Source organism: Apteryx mantelli, chromosome 1, assembly GCF_036417845.1.
Source record: "Apteryx mantelli isolate bAptMan1 chromosome 1, bAptMan1.hap1, whole genome shotgun sequence".
NCBI lineage: Eukaryota > Metazoa > Chordata > Aves > Apterygiformes > Apterygidae > Apteryx > Apteryx mantelli.
The window spans coordinates 120,002,243-120,029,433 of NC_089978.1; the positions used below are offsets into that span (position 1 = coordinate 120,002,243).

General features: G+C 36.6%; 1 protein-coding gene across 4 annotated transcripts; it reads right to left on the bottom strand.

Moving 5' to 3' along the window:
* Positions 1-16: 16 nt before the first annotated feature.
* ARL6 (ADP ribosylation factor like GTPase 6) lies at positions 17-27,159 on the bottom strand. Of its 4 annotated transcripts, none has more exons than XM_067300318.1 (8): positions 27,098-27,159; positions 23,489-23,637; positions 20,892-20,953; positions 19,228-19,296; positions 16,737-16,831; positions 12,991-13,120; positions 11,382-11,437; positions 7,948-8,806 (listed from the first exon to the last, which is right to left on the bottom strand). In XM_067300318.1, the coding sequence occupies exons 2-8, from the start codon at positions 23,609-23,611 to the stop codon at positions 8,781-8,783; spliced, it is 561 nt and encodes a 186-aa protein (XP_067156419.1). In that variant the 5' UTR covers positions 23,612-23,637; positions 27,098-27,159; the 3' UTR covers positions 7,948-8,780. The 4 variants fall into 4 exon arrangements, with proteins under 4 accessions (XP_067156437.1, XP_067156419.1, XP_067156414.1 ...); XM_067300313.1 differs by having other exon boundaries at positions 27,025-27,111; XM_013950240.2 differs by lacking the exon at positions 27,098-27,159 and adding an exon at positions 25,846-25,863.
* Between the last annotated feature and the right edge of the window lie 32 nt (positions 27,160-27,191).

A 27,191-nucleotide genomic window follows, 5' to 3' on the forward strand; every position in this document is an offset into this window, starting at 1 on the left:
CAAAGACACAGAGAAGTTTAATGTAAGAAAAATAATATATGGCATACAGAACAACATAAGAAAGAAATTTTAAAGCCTAAGTCTGTAAGAATGCAAGCAATCTTTAACCAGACTATGCCTAGTCAGGTAGCAACTCCCCCCCCCTTTTTTTTAAAGCCCAACACAACAGAACTTTTAGTAAGGGAAAGAAGATTTGTCTTAATACCCAAGAACAAAAATTCTGAATAATCCAAAAGTTTCCTTCTACTAGTTGGAAAGGGATTTACAAAACAAACTAGAAATGTGTATATTTCCACTGCAATATTTAAGGCTGTGTTAAACACAAAATGAAAACCCTGAGATTCTCCAGTGATTCTATGCTGGACGCAAACAGAATAATATGGTTACTACAAAGATAAGAATAACAAAAGGAAAGAAGTTGAGATAATGTAATAAAACTGTCACTTCTAAAAGTGAAAATTCAAAACTTCCATTGGTCTACTTACCTATCACAACACATATGCATTATGGTGCCAACTGATTCAGATCAAGTACCTTACAGACACATTATGGGACTCCCTGCACCACATAATTACAATCTCCAAAACAGGTATCAAAAAATACAGTCAGAAGTTAGGTACTTCACTTTCAGACTTCTGAAGAATGTTACTCCTTTCCTGCAGAAGACAGGATTCCTGTTTTGAGACAGAAAAGGATTAAAGTGGTCGCCACAAAACCCTCAGAAATATATTCAGGTCGGAATGAAGTTTGACTGTTACCTGTTTATGCTGTCTACTCCTATGTATTCATAACATTTTATCACTCTCAACTCCCTTCCAAAAATCTATTTAACAATGTGATTATCATCTAATGTGTTGTTTATTCTTTCTTCCTGAGAAGTTAGGTATTTTAACATTAACTTTATATTTGTTTAGGTTTGCCTGCACAGATAAGAAGTATTTGTGCCCTGTTTCAGCAATTTTGATTCAAATCTGGTACCATAATCACAAGCTTTCCCTTTCTCTCAATCACCTCTTTCAAGTAAAATACTCAAGATATGAAGCAACTCCTTCAAAGCTATCTGAATGCTAATATTCTTACAGTACAGGATTTAGTAATTTTTATTCCAGTATTTCACTCTAGAGTAAAATAATTTTAAAATTTTATTAAAGAACACAAGAATTCCTTCCTCCTCTTCATTGAATATTGATTTGGGAAGTACACAGCCATTTTTCACCATTAAAAAAAAAATGTATACCAAATTATGCATGATTCAAGATTACATATTGCAAAAATAACTGCACCACCCAAGCATTCATTGTTCTTGAAATCAGAGAAGGGGAAAAACTTTTCCAGATGAGTGAAGGCTATCATAAAGAAATGTGGCTCATGGGGATATAAACCTGTACTTCAGAGTCTTTTCATCTGATGTTGTTCTCCTTTTGAAATATTTGCTTTATATAATATACACGTTTAGTCCAACAAAACATGAGTCATAAGATTTAAGGGGTTTCACTACAATGTCATTTCATAGGAGGCACTTACTGTAGATCATAAGCAGTAGAAGTAGAGCAGTTCTTCCAAATTTTGTTCAGGGTGTGCTCAGTCATTGCTAAAAGGAAAGGTTCACATTATCTCCTCATTAAATCCATCCCCTGAATAAAGCTGCAGACTTTTCTTTATATTAGGAACTGACTGAAGTGCTTATCTTTGCTGTGATGCTAATAGCAGCTCAACCATCATTCATTTAGCATCTTACGTGTTGCTACAACCTTGAAGAAAGCATGTAGATATTTTGTATCCTGTGTAAATCATTCAATTATTATAAAGCATTACAGGTTTGGATAGCAGAACACACACCTGAAGGAAAGAAGAGTAACATGGACATCTTATGACAGAAGTTTCTTATCATTTTCTGAAAGCATAGACAGCAAACTAAATAGTACTTTAACATTTTATGAAGTGGGTGGAGAGGAGATAGGGGTGCTCAAGAATATTCCCTCAAAACAAACAAATCGACTCTGGATACATGTGTTTTAATTTCCAGAACCTATAATGCGACATGAAGTAGTCTGTACATAGGCTACTATTCATAAGTCAGTACTGAAGTGGCTATTATACAATTGTTTTCTAAGATGAAATTTATTTTCTTATTTTTTTAATAGGGCAGTTAAAGGTACGTTATATTAAAGCTCAAAGCTTAATTGTAACACACATTGATACTATCTAAACACTAGGCTGGATTAGTCTATAGATCAATCCACAGTCGTCTTTGGAACTGCTTCCAGAAAAGTTGTTACAGCATTGACTTGCTTATATTTAATCCTCAGCAGAGGACTTTCAGAAATGGACATCTACCCATGGGTTCTAGTCACCTCAGAACAGACTGACACTTCCCCTTTGTAATAAAAACTACTCTAAGAGTGTAAGTGATCCCCTAAAAATTGAAAGAAGTTTTACAATAGACAAGCATCGCTTGTCCCAGCAGAAACTTTCTGTTCTTGAGAGCACACTCTCTATGCCTCCTTAGTCATCTCAACCAACAATGTAATTACTGGCCAACAGAATCACATGCCGCACACAAAGATGTCAAACTGGAACCAAGTTGCTTTCATGTAATCCATTTATTTTACAATAAATCAAGAATAAACTCCTGGAATACTGTTATCATCAAAAACAACATACACTTTCTGGTTCATTTAATCCATTTGTTGCTTGTTACATCAACGGTTATTTTTTCTATGTTTGGCTTATGCAATAAACTTTGGTGGACAAGATTAAAACTAGAGAGATAGGCAGTGAGATTTTAAGTAAGTCAACTGAATGCTTTCCAAAGTTTTACCCTAGTAAAGCCTTTAAACCAGTGTGATCATAAATACAGACAATGCCAGGAATAGCAACAATGCTCGATAGCCAATAATAAGTCTTCTTTACTCATGACTGTCTTTATTTTCCAGAACTACATTACAGTATTTCCTCTAAATTGGAAGTGTTACATGCCACTTAATCCTTATGTAATGGTTACATCCTTCATGAATAGAATAAACATTCCCAGTTCTGACTGGACCATAACATGAAGAGAAACTATCATATTGTTACTAGAATTAGCAGTAGGTCATCTCGGCATATGGAGACCTCTTGCTGAGTTCTGCTATTCTCTTACATGATTCTCAACTTGATCGTTTCAAAAACTTGGCATTGTTTCCCTTTTATCTTTTACATTTGTAAAAGCATGTCTACACTAGTGCTTTAGTTCAGGTGAGGAAGGTACTCTAAAGCTAATCTCCTGATCATCCCCACTAACGGTGCTTTTGCTTACATTGCAAAATAAGCTCAGAGTACACAAATTGGATTTTTTGTGGCTGAAACTAAACTAGAAAACTCAGGCTGCACCCAATATGCTCCAACAACTAATAGGCACTCAGCCTGGAGGGTCAGTGAAGAGCCAGGCTGAAGAAAACGCCTCAGAAACAAACGTACTGGGGACAAGAGGTCCTCAGCACCAGCTCTCTTACTCTGCAAAACCAGTTTGATGAGGCTGCACTTCTTACTAATGCACCTGTACTGACAAGCATGCACTTCAACCATTTATCATGGCTACTTTACTGAGCCTCAAGAAGATTCTTTCATTAATATGCTTTAGCATTAGCATGACTCTACTTCAGTCCAAACAAAGACCTTCCACAGTATTCCTGCATATCCCAATTCCTCTGATTTCTTCCATCCTTGTCGCAGTCCCAGTCGCAGTAACTTCCCTTTACTAAGAACAGTTAGGCAACTCTTCAGCAAATTAAATTTGGTCCAATGACTATCTTGCTAGGCCTTCTATCTACTTACTGGTCTCCAAAGACAAAGACTTAAAAAAAAAAAAAAAAAAAAAAAAAAAAGAGTGCCTAACATGTAAGTTTCTAAATTTACAGTTCCATTACTAAATAAACCTGATTTTGATAGATGCCCGCTGCATCAGAGAGAAGTTACTTACACTCCCTTGTGAGCTGGTGCCTGAGTAATATGATTGTAATACAAATAACTTCAGCTTCTGATAAATAATTTGTAAAACATAAGATCATTTCATGGCAGGAAAAAGAAGTTAAAAGCATAGCTTTCATTTAAATGATTGATTTTGAAAAAGGGAAGTGGGAATGGGTATCATACTATCTTAGAAAAGTGAAAAAGTAAACATGGCTGATTCCAATAGAGAGATCCTGACATCCATTGGAACAGAATAGTATGTTCTTGTATAAGCACTGTACAGCTGAGAACAAGCAGAAGTCCACATGGTTAGAAATATTCAGCCAATTAAGTAACAATACAATTGACTGAACACTGGTAAATTAATTATAAAGCACTGGACCAACACAGATGCTTCCATGATATAACTCACTGTGACAGGAGCTACAGAGCCTCAGAACTAAAGTATGGTTATAAAATATTATTAAAAACACTTGGCACTAGTTATAAGATAGCATTATAAATCCTGAATTCTGATTAGATAGTATACATAATATTACTCTGGCATAGGAACTGCAGATTTTACAATTTATACAGTCAAATAAAGGCTGTACAATAATCATAACAAAAGATCAGGACACGTCAAGTTAACCTTTCAAAGCAAATTTTTCCTGACCTTTCTGAAAGGGGAGAGGTGAAGCCTTTTCTCTGTAGTTCCCTCTTTTGCTTTTTCATTCCAGCCTCCTGTAACATTCTTCCATTATCTATTTTGTTTCTCAAAGGAATCACAGAATCGCTGAGGTTGGAAGGGACCTCTGGAGATCATCTAGTCCAACCCCCCTGCTCAAGCAGGGTCACCTAGAGCACATTGCACAGGATTGCATCCAGGCGCGTTTTGAATATCTCCAGAGAAGGAGACTCCACCACCTCTCGGGGCAACCTGTTCCAGTGCTCTGTCACCCTCACAGTGAAGAAGTTTTTCCTCATGTTCAGATGGAAGTGTCTGTGCTTCAGTTTGTGCCCATTGCCTCGCGTGCTGTCGCTCGGCACCACTGAGCAACAGGGAAGGGAGCTGCTGAGTTTCACTAGCATAGTGACAATAGTAGCACTTGTCTAATAAAACAAAATGAGGATAGCAGGTGCCCTGACTCACAAACGTTAAAAGAAACGGACCAGAAAGTTTAGGAGAAAGGTTTGTAAGGATTCTCCCTGAAAGAGAAATAAGACAAGCCAGAAAGATTTAAAGAAATAAAAGACAAAAATAAATCATAAGGAGAGTGAAGATTTCTTAAGCAAGTGAAACTTAAGAGTTCTGTTTTATAGATTAAACTGTATTTCTTGATGTAAGTTTGCTTTCTGCTTTTAAGGACAAGTATTTTAAATCAACATTATTTTGATTTCTTTCTCAAAAGGTTATTTCACAATTACAGCTTCTAAGGGATGAGCTGTTTTCTAAGATCAGTGAGAAGATTCTTGCACAGCCCTATTTTAAGGAAGCCCTGAGATGTAACATCACCATTCCAAGGATTATTGCATCAGGATGCCTTCCTGCTGACAACTAAGCAATGCAACCGATTTGTTACGTCTAGTCTTTCATAGCAGTTTCTCTCTCTTATTAGTAAATAAAAAGCAATAACTGTATTACAGTTAGAGGGGTGAGGTTAAAAGAAGGCTCCATTATATTTACATACAAACATTCTTAAAACTGCGCTTGCTTGACAGAACATTTCCCACAAGTCTTGAGGCCATGCAAACTCGCAGCATACGTGCAAGTAGTTACAGACTAAACACACAGCTTCCCTGAGTAGCAGAGAGGCAAGGCTAAGAATAATTTAGATTCCTACATTTACCTGATAGCCTCCATTTCTAAAGAAGAGATGTAGAAGGCAGGACTTCATACATGGGAGTGACTGCCTCATGTTTCAATTGAAAATGCTATAGTCTTATGCATTATCAGGCATACTTTAAGGAAATTCATAAATACTTTAAAAGAGCAGCATGCTTAATGCGAACAGAAGCAACAGCACATAACAGTGTGGGTTGCTGAGACCAACCTGTCTTCAAGAGTCTCTCTTAGTCATCGCACTGCCTTTTAAGTTCACACTTAACACATACATCCACAGTAACATGCCCTTCCCCCCACCCAGCCTATTGATTATTCTGTGAGCAGCATTTAAACCTCCAAGGGAATTTGTCTGTGGGTTTTTGTTTTTTATTTATTTATTTATTTTTTTAAAGGAGCAATGAACACATACATGCAAACTCTATTCAAGTTTCCAGGCAGAACTCACTACTGTAATTATTTTAAAAATCTAAATTGCCTAGGATAACAGCTTTAAAGACTGACAGCCAGTGGGTTCTCAGAAAACAACTCTCAAGAAGCATTGTTGCACAGAGACATGAAACTTTTGTGCAATATATGATTCTTGTGCCAAATTCAGTGCTATTACAGCAGCTCAAGGCTGTATCAACTGCACATATTATGGATTTACATCTGTGCAAGGTGGAGAGAGAAGGGGTGAACAGGCAGAAATCCCCCCCACAGATGTGTGTTCCATAGAACAGACACAAATGTTCTAGAAGAGCCAAGCAATGCTGGAAGCAGAAGGGAAAAAAAACAAAACCAAAACCAAGAAAAACCCCCAAACCACACCAAACATTTCACTAATGGGAATGCCCCATTCTTGTTCTTTCAAAGAGCTCTCCATTCAGCAGTCTCCTGGTAGTACATGAGGAGAAAAAGAGCTGCTGAGGAAATAAATAAATAAAGATAAATAAATAGGGAACAATAATCAACATAAATAACTAACTGCTGTTTTCAAAGGGCTTACTAACTGCATTGGAAAGCAAGAAGTAAAAGATAGCAGGATACTTTCCTCAGATTTATGGGTGGGAAAAGAACAAAGCAGTAGGTTCAAACAAGATCCCATGATAGTAAAGGCAGTCCATAAGATAAACGGTACTTTGGTCCAACATGCCAAAAATAATCAGGAAGCTATCAAGGTCCAAATTCAGAAACATTTTTATTCAAGAAAGTCAGAAATGTAGCTAGATCTTTTATATAAGAACTTAAATATTTGCTTTGGAAGAAAAAAAATAATGCCAAACTTCAAATTAAATATTTCATTCAAATAAAATATCTAAGTGAACCAAAATAATTACAAAATATTTATACTGAGAAAACTATGTTTCCAGCAAGTGTTATTCTCGTTAACATATTATCCAATGCAAAATAAATCAGTGTCATCTGCCACAGAATTCAGAGGGGAAAAAAAAAAAACACTCAGAAAATCAGGATTTTTATTTCATTTTGCAGACACTTAAATTCAGAATTGAGAGAAGGCCAAAGATACCATAGAAAGGGACTTGAAGCATTAGTATTTTCATGACAAACAGAACTGCCAGATTTAAAGCATCCTGTAAGAAAGACCTTACAGTAAGACTTAGTTCCCTCTGGCAAAGAGGGAGAGTTAGTTAATTTTAACAGTTTAATAATGATTTAACTGAAAGCACATAGAAACTGTTCTACCAGTTCAAGCAGTTCCCTTTGCTGTAAGTATTCTTCTGTTAAGTGAGACGTAGAAGGCAGGCTTACAGAGCGTTTGTGTTTGGTATGTTAGCGAGGGGAAAAAAACATTTGCAAGACCAACACACTACATCTCCCACAGGAGTCAGCTAGTCACTCAGTTAAATAAAGTCTTCATCATTCCCAGTGCTAGACTTCTTGCTTTCTTGGACAGGGGGAGAGGGAAAAAAAGAAGCTGTGGCATTATAAAAGTTCTTAGCAGCCACTTAATTTGTTACCTAGAGCGCATCTTGAAGACAAAGTTTACTGAAAATCATTCTTGAAAGTAGAATAGTTTGCATACGCAACAGAAGACATATTTCATATTAATGAACTAGTGAACTGTCCCTTAACTGTGTTCCCAAAATACAACTTTCAACCATATTTTCTCTAAATACCTGGAATAGCAGTCTAGCTTATCAGAAAGTGTAACAAATATATTCAAACAAAGCTTGAGGCAAGAGATTTGGTTTTATTACGGTACAGAATTCTATTTCCAGTGGAAGATGACCAAATAAATTCCAAATGAAACTAACTGAAATGCAAAAATCTCTATGATAGCAAGACCATCACCGAACATATTCAAACATATATGTCTTTTTTTTAAACTTAAGGTTTTATTGATAGGAATGCAAATATAACCGTGGCACATCACAAACAATTCAAAACATTTCATCATAAGCAGTTCCTTAAAAACATCTGCAATCATTTGTAACAAATACATTTCATATTTGAATCATTATATCTTCAATCAAAATATTCTTCTAGTACCTATATTAGATGGTTACTAAAAAACCCAACATCAAAGCATATGGTAAAAAGTTCCAGAAATACCTGCTGATTTTAGGTGCCCATTTTTAGGTACCTCATGCAGGCTTATTTCAGAAAGTGCTATTATTCACCCTCTGGAAAATTAATATTCTTGTTTTCTCAAAAGGTGTATCAAAAAAACAGAGGAACACTTCTGAATATCTAGAGGACATAATTATCACCTAAAACTCAAATGACTGCAGATGCTTACTGTTAACACAAAGTGGGGGGGTTTTGTTTGTTTTTTTAATATGCTCTCCAGTCACAAGATTCAATTTAATGCATGGATGTGCATACCTGAGGTGCTATGTTTTCTAAAAGGTTCAGTTACTTAGAGATACTAAAAGGAAACAAAAAAAATACAGAATATTTAGCTGAATTGTTTGTTTTCTTTAAATCTTTCTTCCTTTCCAAGAGGCCTGTACATCTACTGACAAAGTTTATAAGACAACGGCATACATCTTTTATTGACCTCTCATGTCTTCATTGCTTGGATCTGATCTGGTAATAAAAAGAAAGAGTTAGTCTTAAAAACAAGGAACATGAATTCTTGCTATATTTCACTTTTTGAAAATATCAGCCAGTATATCCAGATCACAGAATTACATGAAAAGATATTTTGGTGTAGTTATAATAAAGGGGCACAATGCAGTTCGATTTGTTTCCCACTTGTTCTTTCATCTACTTTTGAATTTCCTCCATAGCCAAGTAACTTCCCCCCAAAGTTGTTAATTAAAACAGGAAAAATCTTCAACAGAATTCAATTTCAGCCTTTTTAGGCTTACAGAGTAACACTGATGAGAATAAGGCTGAAAGTTATGAAGTACACACTTCAATTCCTTCTACGCATTTCAGCTTCCATGTGACTAAACAAGAACTAATCTCCTCAACAGCTATGAATGCTAAAGGATTTAAATTTTGCTCCTGCATAATTCACATGAAAACATCCTTGCTCTCAGTGACCACACTTCTCCATACTGTTGCCTGATCGCCACTTCTAAATTAAGCTTCAAACATTTCCTTAGTTAGCATAAATATACTGTATACCTAGTACAAAATGTGGAAAGCAGTACACTGCTATACTAACTCAGTATTTGTTAAAGGGAAAAGGCAATACCTCATTCCCCTCCCAGAAATCAGCGGACTACCTATAAGGGGTCTGAAAAAAGGACCTAATAAAAACATGACTGTTGATAAGGAGAGTATATTCATTAAACAGGTGACTGTTCCTCCACTGAAGTGTTTATGACACCCACACACCGTGATTTAGGGAGTGATATAACTTAGGGCTGTGGTTCCAAATCCCCCCACCCCCGCAGCATTCTCAGAATGGACAGGAGAATGGCAGTAGAAATTCATTCTTGAAAAACAAACAAAAAAAATCCAAAACAAAAAACCCCAAAGTCTCAGTCCATTAAAAGTATAACCGCCAAACTGTACATGCTTAGGCAACAATCAGTTTAAACCTCAAACCCCTAAGCTTTCTGTGAGGGCACTCAGGGAGTTAAAAGGAACTCTTTTAGGTAAAACTCATCCATGAAGAATTTTAGCTCAGAAAGCGAAAAAGCTACAAAGAGCTTTACAAATTAATAACAGTAGAAGAACTGGGTAGTGATGCTTAAAAATATACATTAACAGCTTAGTTAAATATTGCCTGACAAAATATTTAGACAAGCATTTGAGATGCTTTTAAGTAGCTTGAAACTATGTACAAAATCATCAACTTCAAATTTGGATTGAATGCCTTTAGAAGTTTCCTCAAAGATAAGAGGAGACCCTGGAAATCAGAAGAAGATATTACAAAAGACAATACAAATCCCTAAAATTAGGAAAAAGTGTGTGATTTGAAATCTGCCTTTTGTGATAGGATTCAGAAGGGAAGGAAATTAAGCTGTTAGTTTTCCATCACAGACGGTTTTACATGGTGCAGGATAGACCTTTCCTTCTGTGGGGAGGCAAACCTCTCTGTAAATACTAATTTTTGACTAGTTCCCCTTCCTCTGAAAGCATGACCAAATGTTTTAGTATTGTGCAATAAAGTAATAAACCCTCTCTTTCTAATCAGCAGTAAGGATTCTAAGTAGAATGGACACTCTGGTATCCCTGGATAAGTGGAGATAATGTTAATCATGTACAGTGCTAGGTATTATTTACTGCCATTTGAAGAAAACTTAATTTAGCTGCACCGACTCCAGAACATTACTGACATCTAGCGGCTTCCGCAGAACAGGACACCTCAAGGTAGCTAAACTCTCACACAACATTTTGTTCTCAGATTCAAAGTATACTACCCCATCTAATACATTCACAACTTAAGCTACGTACATTAGATTGAGGAAGCTAAAATTAAAGCAGGTCTCCCAAACAACATCACACTTCACTATTCTAGCAATATCTAGCACATCTAGCAGTACCTGGGAGGACAAAAGAGACCAAGTCTTGATCAATAATACAACATATGGAAATACACAGCATCCCTACCAAGTTTGTAACTAGAAAAGTGTATGTAACATATGATCTAACCTGGATCTGATATTTTCTACGTAGTTATGAGTATCTGCATATGCTACAATCCACATAATGTAACTTGTTCTTATTTTGGCTCTAGATTAAAAAACTGAAGATGAAAAACGGTATTGTTATCCACGCATCCTTTGCCTATTTTTCCAGCCTGCTTATTCACCATTTCAGGATGCATAACATTAAAATAAGGAAAACAGGAACAGGACGGTAAGAATAATCAAAGAACAGACTGAACTACCACAACAATAAATTGAAGTTCAGGAGCAGCTTGTATTGCTATTGTCTATAGAAAGAGTGTTACACTGCTCTCAAGAGTGTGCATTAATTTTTCACCATACACACTCTTGTCAGAGAAACTGACATGATCTTTTTGTGCATGTTAAAGAGATGAATGAAAGGCAAATATCAGATATAGCATCAGTACTCACTGTGTGATTTGATCTGACAGCAAAAGTGACAGAAAGAAAACAAAGGAAGTAATAAAGAAAAAACCTTACAAAATGAAAGAGTTTAATGGCATCAAAATATAGCAAGAAAAGTAGGTATGATATACCTTGGAGCCAGTCCACACCTTCTTGTAATCCTTCCCCTTTGAGAGCATCACTGGCACTAAAAGAAACAAATCAACTTATGAAAACATTGTAAACAAACCAGTTTTAGTGGAGTCTTTATATATATATATATACACACACACACACACACTATATATACACATTATATATATACACACACACACACACATCCCTATAATTCACAGAATTGCAACATAGCATCATGTACAGTTTACTAAAGTTTTCTTCACATGGAGAAGCAGCTTTTCTAATTACATATTCTATTGTACCTTCCCAACATGGGAACACCATTCCACAATGTGATCTCTTATTTTTGAGTAACCACTCCAGTTTCAAAGCAGAGGAATCACTTCTAAAACTAGGTGAGGGTTTCTAGAAGAGCTCCTACATAAGAGAGCCACACTGTTCCACTGCAGGTGTACGGAGATAACACCCTCTGCAGACAATGCTATAAAGGACGCTTCTATTACCTATGGTAACAGTGATGAAGCAGCACCTTCTCTCTTCCTACCCAGCTCCTATACACAGAGAGGTTGTTGGAATATGGGAGGAAGAAAGCGCAGCATGTACTTCATCCTAACATCTGCCCGGGGACTCTGTCAACATGTATTAATATTAGGATACATTAAGAACAGTGAGTCTACTCTTAGAATCACAGAGGTACAACCACTTAAGGCTCCCTCTTTCTGCAGCTTATGAAAATTAGCACGGTAGTGAATTTGGACTGTTATTGTTGTTATCTATAAAATTATTTCCCAAGGAGCTTGAGAATTCATATGGGTAATTTTTGACAATTTTGAGTGAAAAAGCAATAACCCCAGAATAATACCCAGGTAAACAGTTTTAATACCAAAGTGCCTAAAATGAAAATTCCAATTTTTAGCAGCATTTAGCTGCTGATTTTTCCCTTATATTTACAATAACTGAACATTTTAACAAAGACAAAAATTCTAAGTTCTATAAAACACACCTTAAAAAGCAAAATTTTTTCCTTGTGAACACTGGCTTAAAAACTATTTCTGAAGAATGTAAGCTTTCATATAAAGAAAAAAACCCACTCATTCTTACAATTCAAAAAAACCCCCACTAAAATATTAAGTAGCACAATACTGCCCCTGTGAATTACGCAAGAACAGTTTACTAGGTGGCCTTTCATCCCTGTGTGTTTTACTAGGGCATTCAAAGAGTGGAAAAACCCAATTCTAATAGGTTTTACCACCGATATTCTGAATCCTGCAAGATTAACAGCAACATTCTGACAACAATTCTGCTCCATTTCCCAGCAATAATAAAGGCAACTGTTGTTCCAATAAGAACACTGCTTCTTGATTTCCCTGGAAGTCCTCCATTTCATTCTTTGGGTAACGGCTTTCTTGTGCAAATTTTCCAGTCAAACCCTACATGATTGCATTGTTCTTTCAAAAGACATTTCATAGCAAGTGCTGTAATGTTACTACTGTTTCCACATATGGCAGCACAGCATTTTATCTGGCTAATTTAATTTATGTTATATAATACTGAGTGGCATGAAAGAGCCAAAATATGAATGTACAAATTACAATCAATAAAAGGGTAGAAACAGTAATTTACCAGATATGCCAGGGTTTGTCTTTGATGTTTTCTAATGACAATAACTGAGATACTTTCACAGATGATATTGCATCCCTGAGGTCCATCTTGTTAGCAAAGAACAGAATAGGCAGTCGACGGTGCTTAATATCTAGGCACAAGCAGAAGTAGAACTACCATAACATTATGCAACACTTATTAATCTCTGCAAGTAATAAACTGCAAATGGTAAAAGAGGATATTTTGCTCACCTGTAATTGCAATTCTTTGAAGGCTGTATCCTAACAAGATGCACACTGTTGGGTCATGTGGCCTCCGATGCATACCTCAAGAATGCTCACAAAGTTTCTGGCAAGCTTTGGGATCTTCCACCCCCTCTCCCCCCACCTTATATGTACATTTAAAGCTGTAGGTGTAAACTGTTGGTCAAGTTGAAGAACAGGAGATCAAACAACTGCCCACAAATATTATCCATCACTGTTTAGTGATGACTGGGTGTTTAAAACGGACAGAAAAACAATTTGTTTATTCATATCCTTGCAAGAGTGTCGCATTAGGACAGTCTAAATGATCCTTTAGTATCCTGGACAGTGTCCCTTACTTTTTTTAAAGTTCATAGAATTAAAAAAAAAAAAAAAAAAAAAAAAAAAACCACCACCCAAACCTCTGGACACTCCTTATCCCACCTTCATTTGAACAAAGGCTTCTTTTCCAGAAGGTCTTCTCAACTAGAACCACCAATCAAACCAAGGACCTTGGTATACTGTTAATTCCTGATATACTTGTACATATAAAAGCATAAGAAGAGATATCTTTCTCATACATATCTGAACAAAATAATCAGACCATCCTCAGAACCCAGAAAAAGGCATAAGCCTCTCTGATTACTACAGAAGACGAAAGAGTCACTGGAAGGAAACAAAGTATACTCTCCAACCTGGTTTTAAAGGAACAGACAAATAAAACAGGCAAAAAGTTACTAGTACCAAGACTATGATGAGCATTTCTCACGTGATAAAAATACAAGATGAACTACAGGATCAAACGAAGTCTATATTTGAGTTTATCAATCAATCTTCATAGGAAAAGAAATTTAAAAAACTGTGATGACAACCTACAGGCTCTTTTTAAAATAGTAAAATTAAAAAGTGAACAACAAACTCCAAGTTGTTCAAGAAGAGGTTATTTCACATAGGAAACAAGCTGGGGACCTATTTAAAAACTTCAAACATAAACCAGCTGCTTTTGCTGCAGGGGTGGGGGACCCTCCTTCATTGCTGAAGCGGTTTGGACTTTTTAATCTTGTCCTTTTCAAATCCCTCTACTCAACCTTTCCACATAATAGGTGAAGATAACACCATCAGTACCTGTACTCAGAGATCATGAGGGCTTACCAAAAGACTAACAATTTTTACAACTGTCTGCCCCACCAGGAGCTATTTTCTTTTCCCGACATCCTCTAACACAAATCAAGGGCTCCAAACTACACGAGTAGAACATCATTAGATCTGTTTTGGTTTCACAGTCGCAAATAGTTATGACTTAACACATTAAAAATAAACTAAAACTAATAAACTAAAACCCCAAACACTAAAGATATGTGTAATTTTATATGAAGAGTTTCAAATTCATAGCAATTTCAGGTTATTTTAGAAGCACATGCTGGAGGTCAAGTGACCCCAGAGTCCATATCTAAACAAGGAAGTTAAAGACTATCATCTTGCAAAATGCCGAAGAATAAAGTTTTGATAATTAAAATTATAACAGCGATCATTAAACAGCTCATTATTTGTAGATGTTTTCCACTTACGTAAATAAAACAATTTACAGTTCTGATTCACAAAACAGCCCCAGCTAGTACAAATTCCAACACTTAACGCAACACATCACATTACATTTTCATCATTCCCTTTCGCCTGACCACTTCATGCAAAGTCTGGCAAAAACAGATGAAACTTTTACTGCAGGATTGCTAAGATTTTCAAATCCAGGAAATGACTCAAGGCTGTTATTCACCATCCATTTAAACCTAAGTAAGTTTTCCTTAAGTAAATATGTAAATTTAACCACTCCAGGAGGCCCACATAGGCAGAAGGATAGAAGGGGGAAAAGTAGACTGTGTGAGGGCAAGGGTAGAAGAACAGCAATGCAAATAAAAGTATTGCTGTAGTAGTAAAATAACAATAGACTTTGTTAATATCTACTTTAATCAAGCATTACTACTAGAAGATTTTTCATTCTCTTTGGTTCTAGTATTAAGACCTATCAAAATCCAAAATGATGAAACGGGAACACTATGGCTGCATTTGAGCTGAGCTATCCCAAGGCAAAAATGCAGAACTACCCTTTCCTGACACCAAGAAACATATGAGGTGGCTATAACCATCATCTTTCAGAACTAGATGACACAACTGTATCAGAAACAGAAGAGCACTGTCCTATGAAATCAGCGTTAATAACCTATTAATATCTAAATAAAAAAATCCCACCTAACCTTGCATCTCATCATTCTTAACATTTCGCCCACCTGCCTTATAATAAACCAGCTCCTTATTACAGCAGTTGTCACCTCCTAACTCACTCCCATTGTAGGGGGGTCCTACGTGGTTTCCATTTTACCAATAGAATTGCCTTTTTTACCAATGTGGTTGATACCTGCTACAAAGTTCAAAGTTCACTGGCCTGTATGTAATCCACCTGCAGCCTTTGGCTCACCTGATCCTTCCCTTTGATTTTTGCAAGACTGTCTTTTCAGTGTCTGCATTTGAACTGGCCCAAGCCCTTGAACATGAAATGAAGAGGGCCCAGTCAGCTCATACGCACTCAGCTACAGCATCTCTGTGATGTACCCACATATTATGTGGTCTGCATGGAAAATAAAACCATAGAATCATAATTGCCCTTATCACATACTACTGTTCTTTGTTAGAAACACAGAAGTCAGCTTTTCCTTTTCTCACTTTTCTCATCCCAGAAGTTAAGGATATACAAGTGTAAGAAATAAGAAAGACATTACAGTATGATTTCACTTTTAATTTTCCTGCATGTAGTTTTATACTCTGGTTAGTCAGAGAAACTAACTTGCTGAAAGTCAAATTGAAAATTGTGTAATGCTTACAAATACACAATTTAATTGCAATAACATTGACTGTATGGGAGGGAAAGTAAGGGAAAAGTTGATCAATCTCAAAACTTAACTAAAAAAATGTAACCTCAAGGAAAAGGAACAACCCTAAAACCAAACCCCTCATCATGAATCCTCTCATACCCTTTTCTATCCCACATATCCTTCTATAGGCAACTGAAACTGACTGGTATAATGATCCATTCTTATATCTGGCTACAATGTAATTAAAAAAAAATCTTTAGAAACCTAATAATGACAATGAAAAAAAGAAGCAAGAGTTACATTAAAGAAATTAACAGTTATCTTGGAAAATTTTTTGTATTTGCTAGTGACTGTGTACAAGCTCTCTAATTTCCTTAAGTGTCAAAATTTATTCTTCCTCAAAACAACGTGACTTTTGGTCTACAGTGATTAATAAGGGACCAGCCCAACTCATAACGTAGCCCACTGACGTATGATCAGACTGTAAAACTGAATAGGTGTGAACAACTATCCAAGACTATGATTCTTATTCTAGTATTCATGAATAGCTAAAATATCTGTAAAATACTCAGCATGCAGAATGTGCCAGATAAGAAGGGTTTTTCTTAAGATAATACAACAAATATGGAGAGAGAAGGGGGGAAAAAAGCCTCCTCACCTGGATGATTCAGAAGGGTGTCAAGTTCTTCTTTGGCCACAACCATTCTTAATTTGTCACTGCTATCAATGACAAATATAACGGCTTGGCCTTCTCTGCATAACATAAAAAGAGCAAAGAGGCAAATTATAGGTTCTCTTAAACTTTGATTAAGAAAAGGCTTCAGAAGAAACACCAAAAAAGAGCAAACAAGCCTGATTTTTTTTCCCCTCTAATTCCTGTTGCTGTTATTTACCACTAATATTTGAATATAGGCCTATTTCTGAAATTCAACCTTTCGGTTACGAGCATAAATTTGATCTGAGACATGAGGTTGCTAGTTTTGTAACTCCTATAAGATTCAGTCTACATAGACCCTTCAGAAAACCTTGATTTCAATACTGAGGCAGAAAACTAAAAACTCTGAAATGTAACCAACTGCAAGGCTGATATGGTGTGATGAAATATATGAAGAAAACCTCAAGAGTTAGGTTTCCTATCAAAATCCTTTAGTTCCTAAACTAAGACAAGTTTGTTTAAAGGAAGCTCAATTACCCTTTTAGAAAAATGGGACCTCCACAGTCATTTAACAACTTGGCATATGCAGATTAATTTAACTTTGACAGAAGTCTGTACAAACAGTATCAGATTTTTTGTTTTGAATAACACATGTGAAAACTTTCAACTACTTCAAATCATTAACACATTTTGCTTGGTGATATGACAACAGACACAATACCTATAGATGCTATTCAACTCACGATTTCAGGATATTATTGATATTTTATGATGATGTTCCATTTTGCATTTGAAAGCAAAATAAAGTGTAACTGTTCATCTGAATTGGTCAAAGACCCACAAAAAGTATTTTTCATTTACTTAATATATGTAAATACATATTTCTCCTTCATTTTGCATTTCCAAAAGAGATCATTACTGATGCAGTCTCATCACCCAGCACCATCCACCTTCATATTTTGATAAGAAACAGTTCTAGACCTACTGAAAAACAGAAATAACTTGACCAGCCTAAAATTGTATGAGAAGGCCCATTCTGTTTTGAGGTACAGGACAGAAGAATTTAAACTGTAAATAAAGCTTGTGCATATTAGCTGAGAACACCCAAGTAATTTTTATGAGCATACAAAATTTCTATAGAGGAATCAAGAGTTCTAGTATATATATGCTACCCCAAAATAACTTTGCAAACATGTGACAGTAACACAACATAAGCTTAAAAATATTTAAGACAAGCATATTTCAAGAACATCCGAGAAGATAGTTCCAAGCTAAACAGGAGAAAAGCTTCAAGTACTCGAAGCACCTGCTTACACACAAATATTTGATAAGATTTAATGGCCATTTTGCTATTCTTGCAAAATTAAATCTTGCTTAACTTCATAACCAAAACATCATTATTTCTATATTATGTTTAGCTAAGTTAAATCTGAAATATTTGACTACTGCACTGGATCAGAAACAAAAGTGGACACAACTGCCCATTTCACCGTCAGTATTACCCAAGAAACTCCCTTTTAGAAAACTATAAACATGATAAAAGCAGTTTATGGCACACAAGGGATAAGTCACTGCATTAAATGCAATGGTCAGAAAAATGATTTTCCTATGAAGCACTTGACTAGCATTTTGAGAGTAGTTTAAGGAAATCAGTCACTGAAATCCAAACGAAGTTTTGGGGAATGCACATCCAACACTCGTGAACAACTCTGAAAATCTCTTGCTCACACACCAAGTTTTCATTCTAATGCATTTCTGCAGGGAAAGGAGATGACAGACTTTAGAGTAAAAGTCAACACTACCACATGAAATGGGCATCAATATTAAAATATTGCAGACAGAAAACTCAAGCTATTTCTGTGGGGTTTACTGTGTCATTCACCTTACTTAGGTCAACAACAGGTATTCCTAGAGAATAACAATGAAACAATGAAAATGAAGCTTCAAGTTTCATTAAAAGCAAAAAAAAAAATAAAATGGTTTCTACATAACAATATCATATTGCCTTATTGGTAGAAGTACAGTGAATATCCTGCTTAATAAATAACACTTAAGAATATTAGGTTGGGTTCTTAGTTACATGTGCCTCATTCTCTGAGGCTCCTCAATTCCCTTTTAAAAATCTCAGCCATCAATCAACATCTTTTGAGTCCTAAGTCACGTATATAGGAGAATAGAAAGATAAGATATCCAGCTTACCTTAGTGGTTTCATACAAGATCGATTTTTTGGTTTTAACATTTATATCTCTAGTATGCTCAAAATTTGAGTTAACAAAAAGTCTCCCAAAGTATGCTGGTTAACAGCATGTCAAAGTTTTCATTTTTTAGATCATAAAGAGAAGTTGTGATCATCCAGAATGACCTCCTGTGGAACACAGGCCATAAGTTTTCTCTGAATCACTTCTAACCACTAGATACTATCATACTCTGTTTAAATAATGTGGATGTCAGCTAATATGAACAGCAATGTTTTAAAATAAATGATATGCTTACTTGTAGTAATGTTCCCAGAGGTTTCTGTATCTGCCTTGGCCTGACATATCAAACACTGTGAAAGACAAACTGCAAGGAAAAGTGAATGAGGCACAGAAACAAAGAACAAAACCGCAAACAAAGTATTTTCTGTTACTTGACAGAAAAAAAACAAAAACAAAAAATACCCCCATGATCAGCTTGAAATCTAATCAAATGGAAAAGATTCCAAAAGGAACTTTGGTACCATATCTGCCTTCAAACTATCCTATCCAGCTTTGTGGTCTTTCTATAGAAAGATTTCACAACAAAAAAATGTATATATTGTTTGCATATTTTCTGCATAAGAGAACTAAATTGATTATAAAAAGTTACTTCACATATGAAATAAGCTCTCATTCAGCCTCTCTTGTTATGACATAGGTATATAATATTGTTTATAACACTGAATAAATAAAACTCAGGAGAGCCATGACCTAAAATCATTAGATCAGCATGTCTTAAATTCTGTCCCTTGGCAGACACCAACAGCATCCAAAGGCTTCTGTAGGTAAAAAAAGCTTTTTAAAATCCCCACTCCAGCTTCAAAAAAACATCACAATCTGTTAATAATGGTGACCCAGCTACAAAGGGTAGTCTTTGCAGGTTTGAGATTTCACCTAAGAGCTAAACACAATACAATCTTGAAAAGGAAGCTTTCGCAAAACAACAGTTCCACTCTAAATTCAGACATTACTTGATTCTAGAATAGCTGCCCTGCCATGCAAAGTTCCTAGCAACCCCCAAATAATGTTTTGATTGTAATATTAGATTTATGAAGTTTTTTTTTTTAATCATTCTACACTGTGTATTTGCAGGTCATCTCTCCTATTACAGAATCAGAATAAAGGAAAGCAATATAAATAGATTTACATTCTAACATAGCAAAGCCCCAAACCTGTCTCATGTACTTTCCTGAGGGAGAATACAGATTTGAGCCTCCCATAAAAATATGAAACCTATCAATTCCATGTGTCAGCTCAAGGAAAAAAACATTTTCTTGCAGATCTCTCATGCAGTGGGGCATGCTGCTTGGTTTGAAGCCTCACTGCACCCATTAAAAATATATTGTGAAGGTTACAAAATAAAAATAATATCTAGTATTATCTCCTTCAAGCGTCTGTCTCATCACTTTCCATTTATGTATCCTAGCTTTCCTTACAGCTTAGCCTTCATTTAACTAATAATTTCCTCCTCCTTTTCCTGACCTTTGCCCCTGCCATCTTTACACTGCTGAGGCTGTAACCACTATTTTTCATTTAACGAGATTAGACTGCAATCTCTTCAGAGTCTCTCTAGTGACAGTGCTTAATGGAATACAGGCCAGCATCCAAGCAACTGCCTCTCCTCAAGCCTGTAGAAGTGCCTCATTCTCGAATTCTTTGGGAAATCAGATGCTCATACACACCATTGCAAAACTATCTGCTTTTCCACACACACAGTTTTATAGCACCACATAACACATAACATGTTTTAACACCGCCACTCCTGGATACTACAACACTTCAAACAGCAAACTGCATGACATTCCATTATACCACCACACATTATACTCAGTTACATCACACTGAAAGAGGAAAATAAGTCCAATTACGTGTATATTCAGGTTTATTGTCAAAGAGAACAAATGAAAGAAGCCATATTACCTGGATGTCTTGAATTTCTCTATACTGAATCCTATTGTTGGAACTATGTCCTGAGTTTGAGCCTTTAAAGGAAAGTATGCATTTTAAAATCAAGTTAGAAAACACATAACTATTGAAATCTATGGGAAACATGAATACATTATACATCTGTTTTTTCCAAATTCTGTGCATTCTGTGCAATACAAAAACTTTCTAGAAATCCAGGTACTGTATATTAAATAAGTTCCCAGAAAAGTACTGTAATTCAAAATCAAGGTTTGGTATTTTCTAGAAAAAATGGTGGATACTATTGGACAAAAGCTAAGGGTTGAAGACATTTCAGCCTGAAGAGTGAAATCCCTGTCTTTTACATTAGAACGGGTGTGTAAACATGTGTATATTACCTATGAAATAAATATGAGATATGTTAACATGGAACATGACAGCTTGAAGAATTACGACTGACATCAAAGTTCAAAGTATTTTTGCACTCTGGAGATCATAATGTCAACCCAAACAAAACTGTGCAGCACCCCAAGCCTCTTGGATAAAAGAGGGCAAACTTCTATTAACATACTAGATTGGCCATACTCCTATTTCTGTCAAAAGGCTAGAGGAATCTATCTGACATTGGGAAGTATACAGCAGAGATTACACAATGGCCTAATTGTAGTCCTATTCAAATTATCAGATCACTAGAAGAAATCACCATTTATCAGAGAGGAACGGCCAAAATATACAGGATTATTAATAGATGTGACTGATAACCAGGCTTACTGTTGAGCTAGCAATGCAACTCATCAGCTAAGTTGGTACAACAAAACACCTTCTTTAAGGAGCAACGATATTGAGCAGGGAGAAAGGTTACATTCTATAGATTATAAAGCTGTCTGACAAAGTAACATGCAGTCCTTTTACAGACTTTCTAGAGCCCCTTATTACAAACATCTATAACCAGTTGACTCCTCCTCACATACAACTGAAACAATCTTAGTTTGTTCAGCTGCAGCTTCATTATGAAAAAAGGTATTTCAACAATTGTAAACAGTTTTGTCAACAGTTCCTGTCATCAAGTGACAATTTTGCGTGAAGTAGAAGAGGTGTTATTTTTTTAATATTTATTTTGAATATATTTATCAGGCCTGACAGAGGCAACTGCAAGCAGAGGAGAAAAATGGAAGCACACACTTCTTGTTGCCAGTCAACTAACATTATCACTCCTAGGGCAAAGTAGCAGTTCTTAGGAACACTGGGTTGATTCAGAGCTCAAAATCATCTGTCCATTGAACTTTCTAAAAATAAGCAATTTCATCAAGTCTGACCTAATGATATTTGTTGCACATTAGAAAATTTGTCATGTCTTGCAAGGGTAGGACTTGTACACAAGCGGGATGCAAAGTGATCCTCCTAAAACATCAGATTAATTGAAAACATGCAGAGGTAAATTCTCATTACATAATTTACAGTAAAGGAAATATGAAATATTTACTTTATTTAAGTAATTCTCTTGGGACCTTCTTGTATACCCATCATTGTGACAAATCTTGAAGTCAGTTTTCCACCCTAGTTCTGAATCCCTTGCTGTTTAAGGCATGACATAAAAATTATGCTATAACGAAGGTCTCAAAAAGGTATACATAAAAATATTATTTGCCTGATGCAAATTGTATCTTTGCCTCTGAACAACTGGCAACAGATAGTAAGTAGTTTTATAAATCTATTTAATTTTCAGTGGAAGAATAATTCCTAGGAATGGAACAGTAGCAGGCTCTTTACAAAGTTCCAGTTTTAAACTATGCCCATTGGTACTCTACAGAAATAATTAATTGGAAGTTAACAAACAAAAGCTGTGTCCTCATATAAACAGCAGAATCCACAGCATCTCAAATGCATATAACGGAGATGAACAAGCCTCTGGCTCTGAGCATGCCCCCCAAATTCATCTATTCTCTTTCCTTAAAGAAGGAATTCCTTAAACCATTTTTAATTGTTATAACAATTCCTTAAGAACAAGGTAATCCTACTTTATATTTTGCTCAGGATGCTAGACAGTCTTAGTGACCTGACAAAAACTTATCAATGGATGAAAGAACTGCAAGTATAAGTGGTATTTCTTTGAAAGTTACCCTGCTTTCAAAATGCTGAACTCAACATTAAATTTGCATCTCTCACTATTTACTATTTTTATTATAAATTTATTACTTCTCAGTAAGAGCTTACAGCAAAGATGATAAATATAAACAAGGACAGGTTGTCATACAACTGCATTCATCCAATGTTTGACACATGAATTGTAATTGCAAATCCGTAGCATTTAAGTGACTTAAAGTTCCAGGTCTTGATTTCAGCCATCACAAACCCTTCCTTACTGTGTGATCTTAGAAAGAGTGCCACATTACCAGTGCTGTTTTTAGTTTTCATAATATGCATGTGGATGCTTACATTTAGCTTTAGTTAGTTCAGAACTCTTAATATACATTTTTTCTACTATATGAAATCAAAAAAGTTCTGTACACCTTTTCCATAGTCAGATTTAGTATAATAGCATGCAAAAACAGTTTAAATAAACATCAACTCTGCTGTAAGAAAGTTATCAGTGAATTAAGTAGGCTACTTACATTTGAAGGTTTAAGTTTATTTATGATTGTTGTTTTGCCACTGTTGTCCAAACCAAGGCACAAAACATGAACCTCCTTTTTCTTCAGCCCAAGCCATCCTGCTAGTTTGTCAAACAATCCCATAATTCTTCCTCAAATACAGAGATCACCTGTTGTTCAGAAGATCAAAAAAGGGAATAGCTGTTTAAAAACTGTTACAAGTACAGCAGCACGAGCACAGTAGGTGGGCATGTGGTAAGTCCTTAAACTTTTAAAAGGACGGTATGAATAAGACGCTATACAAATACTGTCACGGCAGGCTTGCCTGGTATACTAAGCAAATGGAGTGTAAGCTGATTATAGCGAAGAAGCCTTGATACAAAAGTAGATTGTCTGTTTATAGCCTTGTCTATATAACACAATGTCCTTGATTCACTCGGTAGCAATATTGGCATCACTCCAAGCATTCCACATAACAGCACAACTATTACACCTTCTTATCATCCACTGAACTTAAAAAAAAAAAAAAAAAAAGCAATTACATTTTATTTCAAAATGTCAGAAATCCAGTCAGTCATAATTTAGATAACAAAGCAACACTGTATTTGCCTTCTTTAGCACCTGCTATATGATTTACTGAAATCAGAATAAAGTATGGTCTGTCAATTCAATTGAAACACTAATTGTAACCGCTTTGCTGATATTAACATGTATAAATTAGGAACTCATTCACTATAAATAGAACCTGATTATAACAGATTCAACAGATATGAGGCCAGACAACATAACACTCAGCTGCATGTCATGTGGAAGCCAAACCACTACTCCTGCCCAGAAGCTGTCTGATTGAAGTTACCTGGCAGTAACACACAAGAGGGAGCTTATATCACATGCTCTCTCGCAGTACCTGACTGAACATGTTTTGCAAGGATGATAACCCTTGTCTATCCTGAGTAACTACCACTGAGAATACTTTCAACAATCATACAGCTGTAAACAAACATTTGTGACACACTTAATGAAGTATTTCATTAATGCTAGAGGAATTTTGTGTGTGCGGTTTTTTTTTTGTTTGTTTGTTTTTAATAAAAGAACACAAACACACACACACCTCTGGACAACTCAGACTGTGGACTTAATTACCCCAGAAAATCACAGCAGAAGGTGAAAGATGAAAAAAACAGTATCAATGAAAAGTATTCAGTCTCACTAAATAATTACAAAATGATGATTAACCACCTTCTAATATAAATTAGTTTAAAATCTTTACAGTGAAATTAGTCACTTAAACCATCACCTTTGCTTACAGTATGAAACTTTTTTTTTTTTTTTTATAAGGACCCTTTTAAAATTTTTATCACTACAATGCATCTTGATGCAGGATTTGTAGTAATTTGTAGAGCGGCTATGTGCATAACAGCTACAGACAGTTGTTACCAGCCCAAACAAGCCTAAAATTATAGCAATTCTCTCATTAAAACAAAACAAAACAAAAAAAACAGATTTTTTTCCTCTAACTCACTTTATTTTATCCCTCCCGCCCCTTTTTTAAATATGTGCAACTCTGAAAGCAGACTAAGGCTTACAATTTATTATCAAATTAACCTGACAAAACCCTGCCTCAAAACACATTACCTTATAGTTTGATCAAGAGTCTTGCCTATATTCTAGAGGATAAAAGGTCTCCAAGATAAAGTTATTTTTATTAAAAAAATTCCAATAGGAAACACTGACTTCAACTGTACCTTACTTTAGGCTGATTTGTGACAGCCTGTAATGGGGAGATCACTCAACTGTTGAATGGCTGAGCAAAGAAGCAGCCCTTCAAAACATATCACCTCAGTTGCAGAAGCTTTAGGAGAGTTTTTAACTACAAGCACTGCTAATTTCTGCAGAAATGCTAGTTTTTGCTAATCAAACGTTGATGACTACAGAATATTCTGGAAGATGTTGAAGGAAGACTGCTGAAAGAACAGATTACATTTCATTTCACCAGACCCAAATATGCTGGCCTGTGTGAAACATCACTGTCTCTCTCAATGAGCCAAACTACCTCAAGAAAAAGGGGTGTAAATAGTGACCTAAAGGGAGCATGCCATAGCCCTGATCTCATATGTTCATGAACTAAAATTGAGGGCTGAGATGAGAAGAGGCAACCCACGCAGGGAAGGAGGAGTGAACCTTGCAGACACTCTTAAATGGAAGAGGAGAAAATGCAAGAACTTGGATGTTTCTAGGACTTCACTTTTAATCCCAAAGCCCCAAATGCATTCTTCAAAAACAGTTTCTAGCAACATGTTAGCTACAGCCATTTTTCTAGCAGAGTTTCATAACAACTGGCAAAGTTATTATTTAAGAATACAATGGGAAAAACATACTCTTGATTACTTGCCCCTTTTCTTCCACGCTTTTCCTCAGCTAAAAAGAAATACAGGTAAAGAGATCAGCTCTCTGGAACAAACTAAATATAGCTAGTTCCAAAGGTAAGTATTTTGGGAAGCAATTTATGTGAAACACAGGAATTTCATTGGAAACCAGATTTGCATTCAGCTGGCATGACAGGTGATGCTCTCATTGAGGTAACTTGCATCTAAAGCATGTAAGATCCTTTTCTTGTCAACTGATATTTAGCCTATGACGCTAAATAACATATGATGTTAGACCAACCCAAAAATTATTTAAAATAGAGTTTGGTCAAGTAATTTGTTCCCAAACTTCATGACTCTACATCAGGACCTTTAATCTAAATTGAGTCTGTTTGAGGCATCAGTGATTGATATTCACTGTGACTAACCAGGCTGTGAAACTCCTGAAGAAGATAAACCGCTCATGTAAGGCGCTTAGAAAAGTTGTGACTAACCAGGCTGTGAAACAGCGCCAGGTGAGCCATGCGGCCCTGCAGACGCTCCTGCAAGCGATGCCCAGGCTCTGCCACCTCCTTTCCATGGCTGCTAAGCCGTGCATTGCAACCTGCTACCCCGGTTATCAGCACTAAGCTCGAGTGACAGAGCAAAATCCATGCTACACACATTGTGGGTATTTGGAGTTTTTGAGAAGCTGATCAGGCCAGATAGTCTCCAGAGGTCCCTTCTGAACTAAATCATACTACAGTTCCCTTTAGTTCCCTTGGATTATCTGAATAATCCAGGTTATTTATGATTATTTACATTAAATGCTGAGATACCAGGGCTGCCCAGGCCACCCTTACAATTAGTATAATTTAAAACTCCGACTAGAAGTCCTTTTTCCCCCCCACTCCCACAGTGGGCAGGAGAGGAGCCCCGGGCCCGCCAGGACCCGCGCGGCGCCTGGGGCCGGAGCTGGGAAGCCCCCAGGGTGCCGGGAGCAGGCGGCCCGCCTGCTCAGGGCTGCTTGGAGAACGGGGCTTCCCTGCCTCTCCCGCCGCAGCGGGACTGAAGCCTCCGGGGACGACGAGCAGCTCCGGGCCGGCAGTGGGGGGGCTCCCCGCCCACGCTCCCTCGCAGGAGACCAAGCCGGTGGCGTGAAGCCGCAAGCGTCTCGCGACGCCCACACCTGCCCCTGGCCGCAGCCCGCACCTCAGCCCGCAAGATGTCGCCCCGGCCCGGCCCGGCCCGGCCCGGCACCAACCGCCGCCGCTCGCGCCGTTACCGAGGAAACCGCCGCGCCGCGCCGCGCCGTGTCGCGCGCCACTGCCCCTCTGCCAAGCCCTGCCCCTAGGCACGCCTTCTCCGCGGCCACCCGT

What these genes read in the sequence shown, in the direction of transcription:
- ARL6 (XM_067300318.1), bottom strand. Translation starts at nt 23,611, where the DNA reads ATGGGATTGTTTGACAAACTAGCAGGATGGCTTGGGCTGAAGAAAAAG. An exon ending in GAGAAATTCAAGACATCCAG is followed by an intron (nt 19,297 to 20,891) that starts GTAATATGGCTT and finishes TTTTCCTTGCAG; the next exon opens with TTTGTCTTTCACAGTGTTTG. An exon ending in CTCTGGGAACATTACTACAA is followed by an intron (nt 16,832 to 19,227) that starts GTAAGCATATCA and finishes TATGTTATGCAG; the next exon opens with AGAAGGCCAAGCCGTTATAT.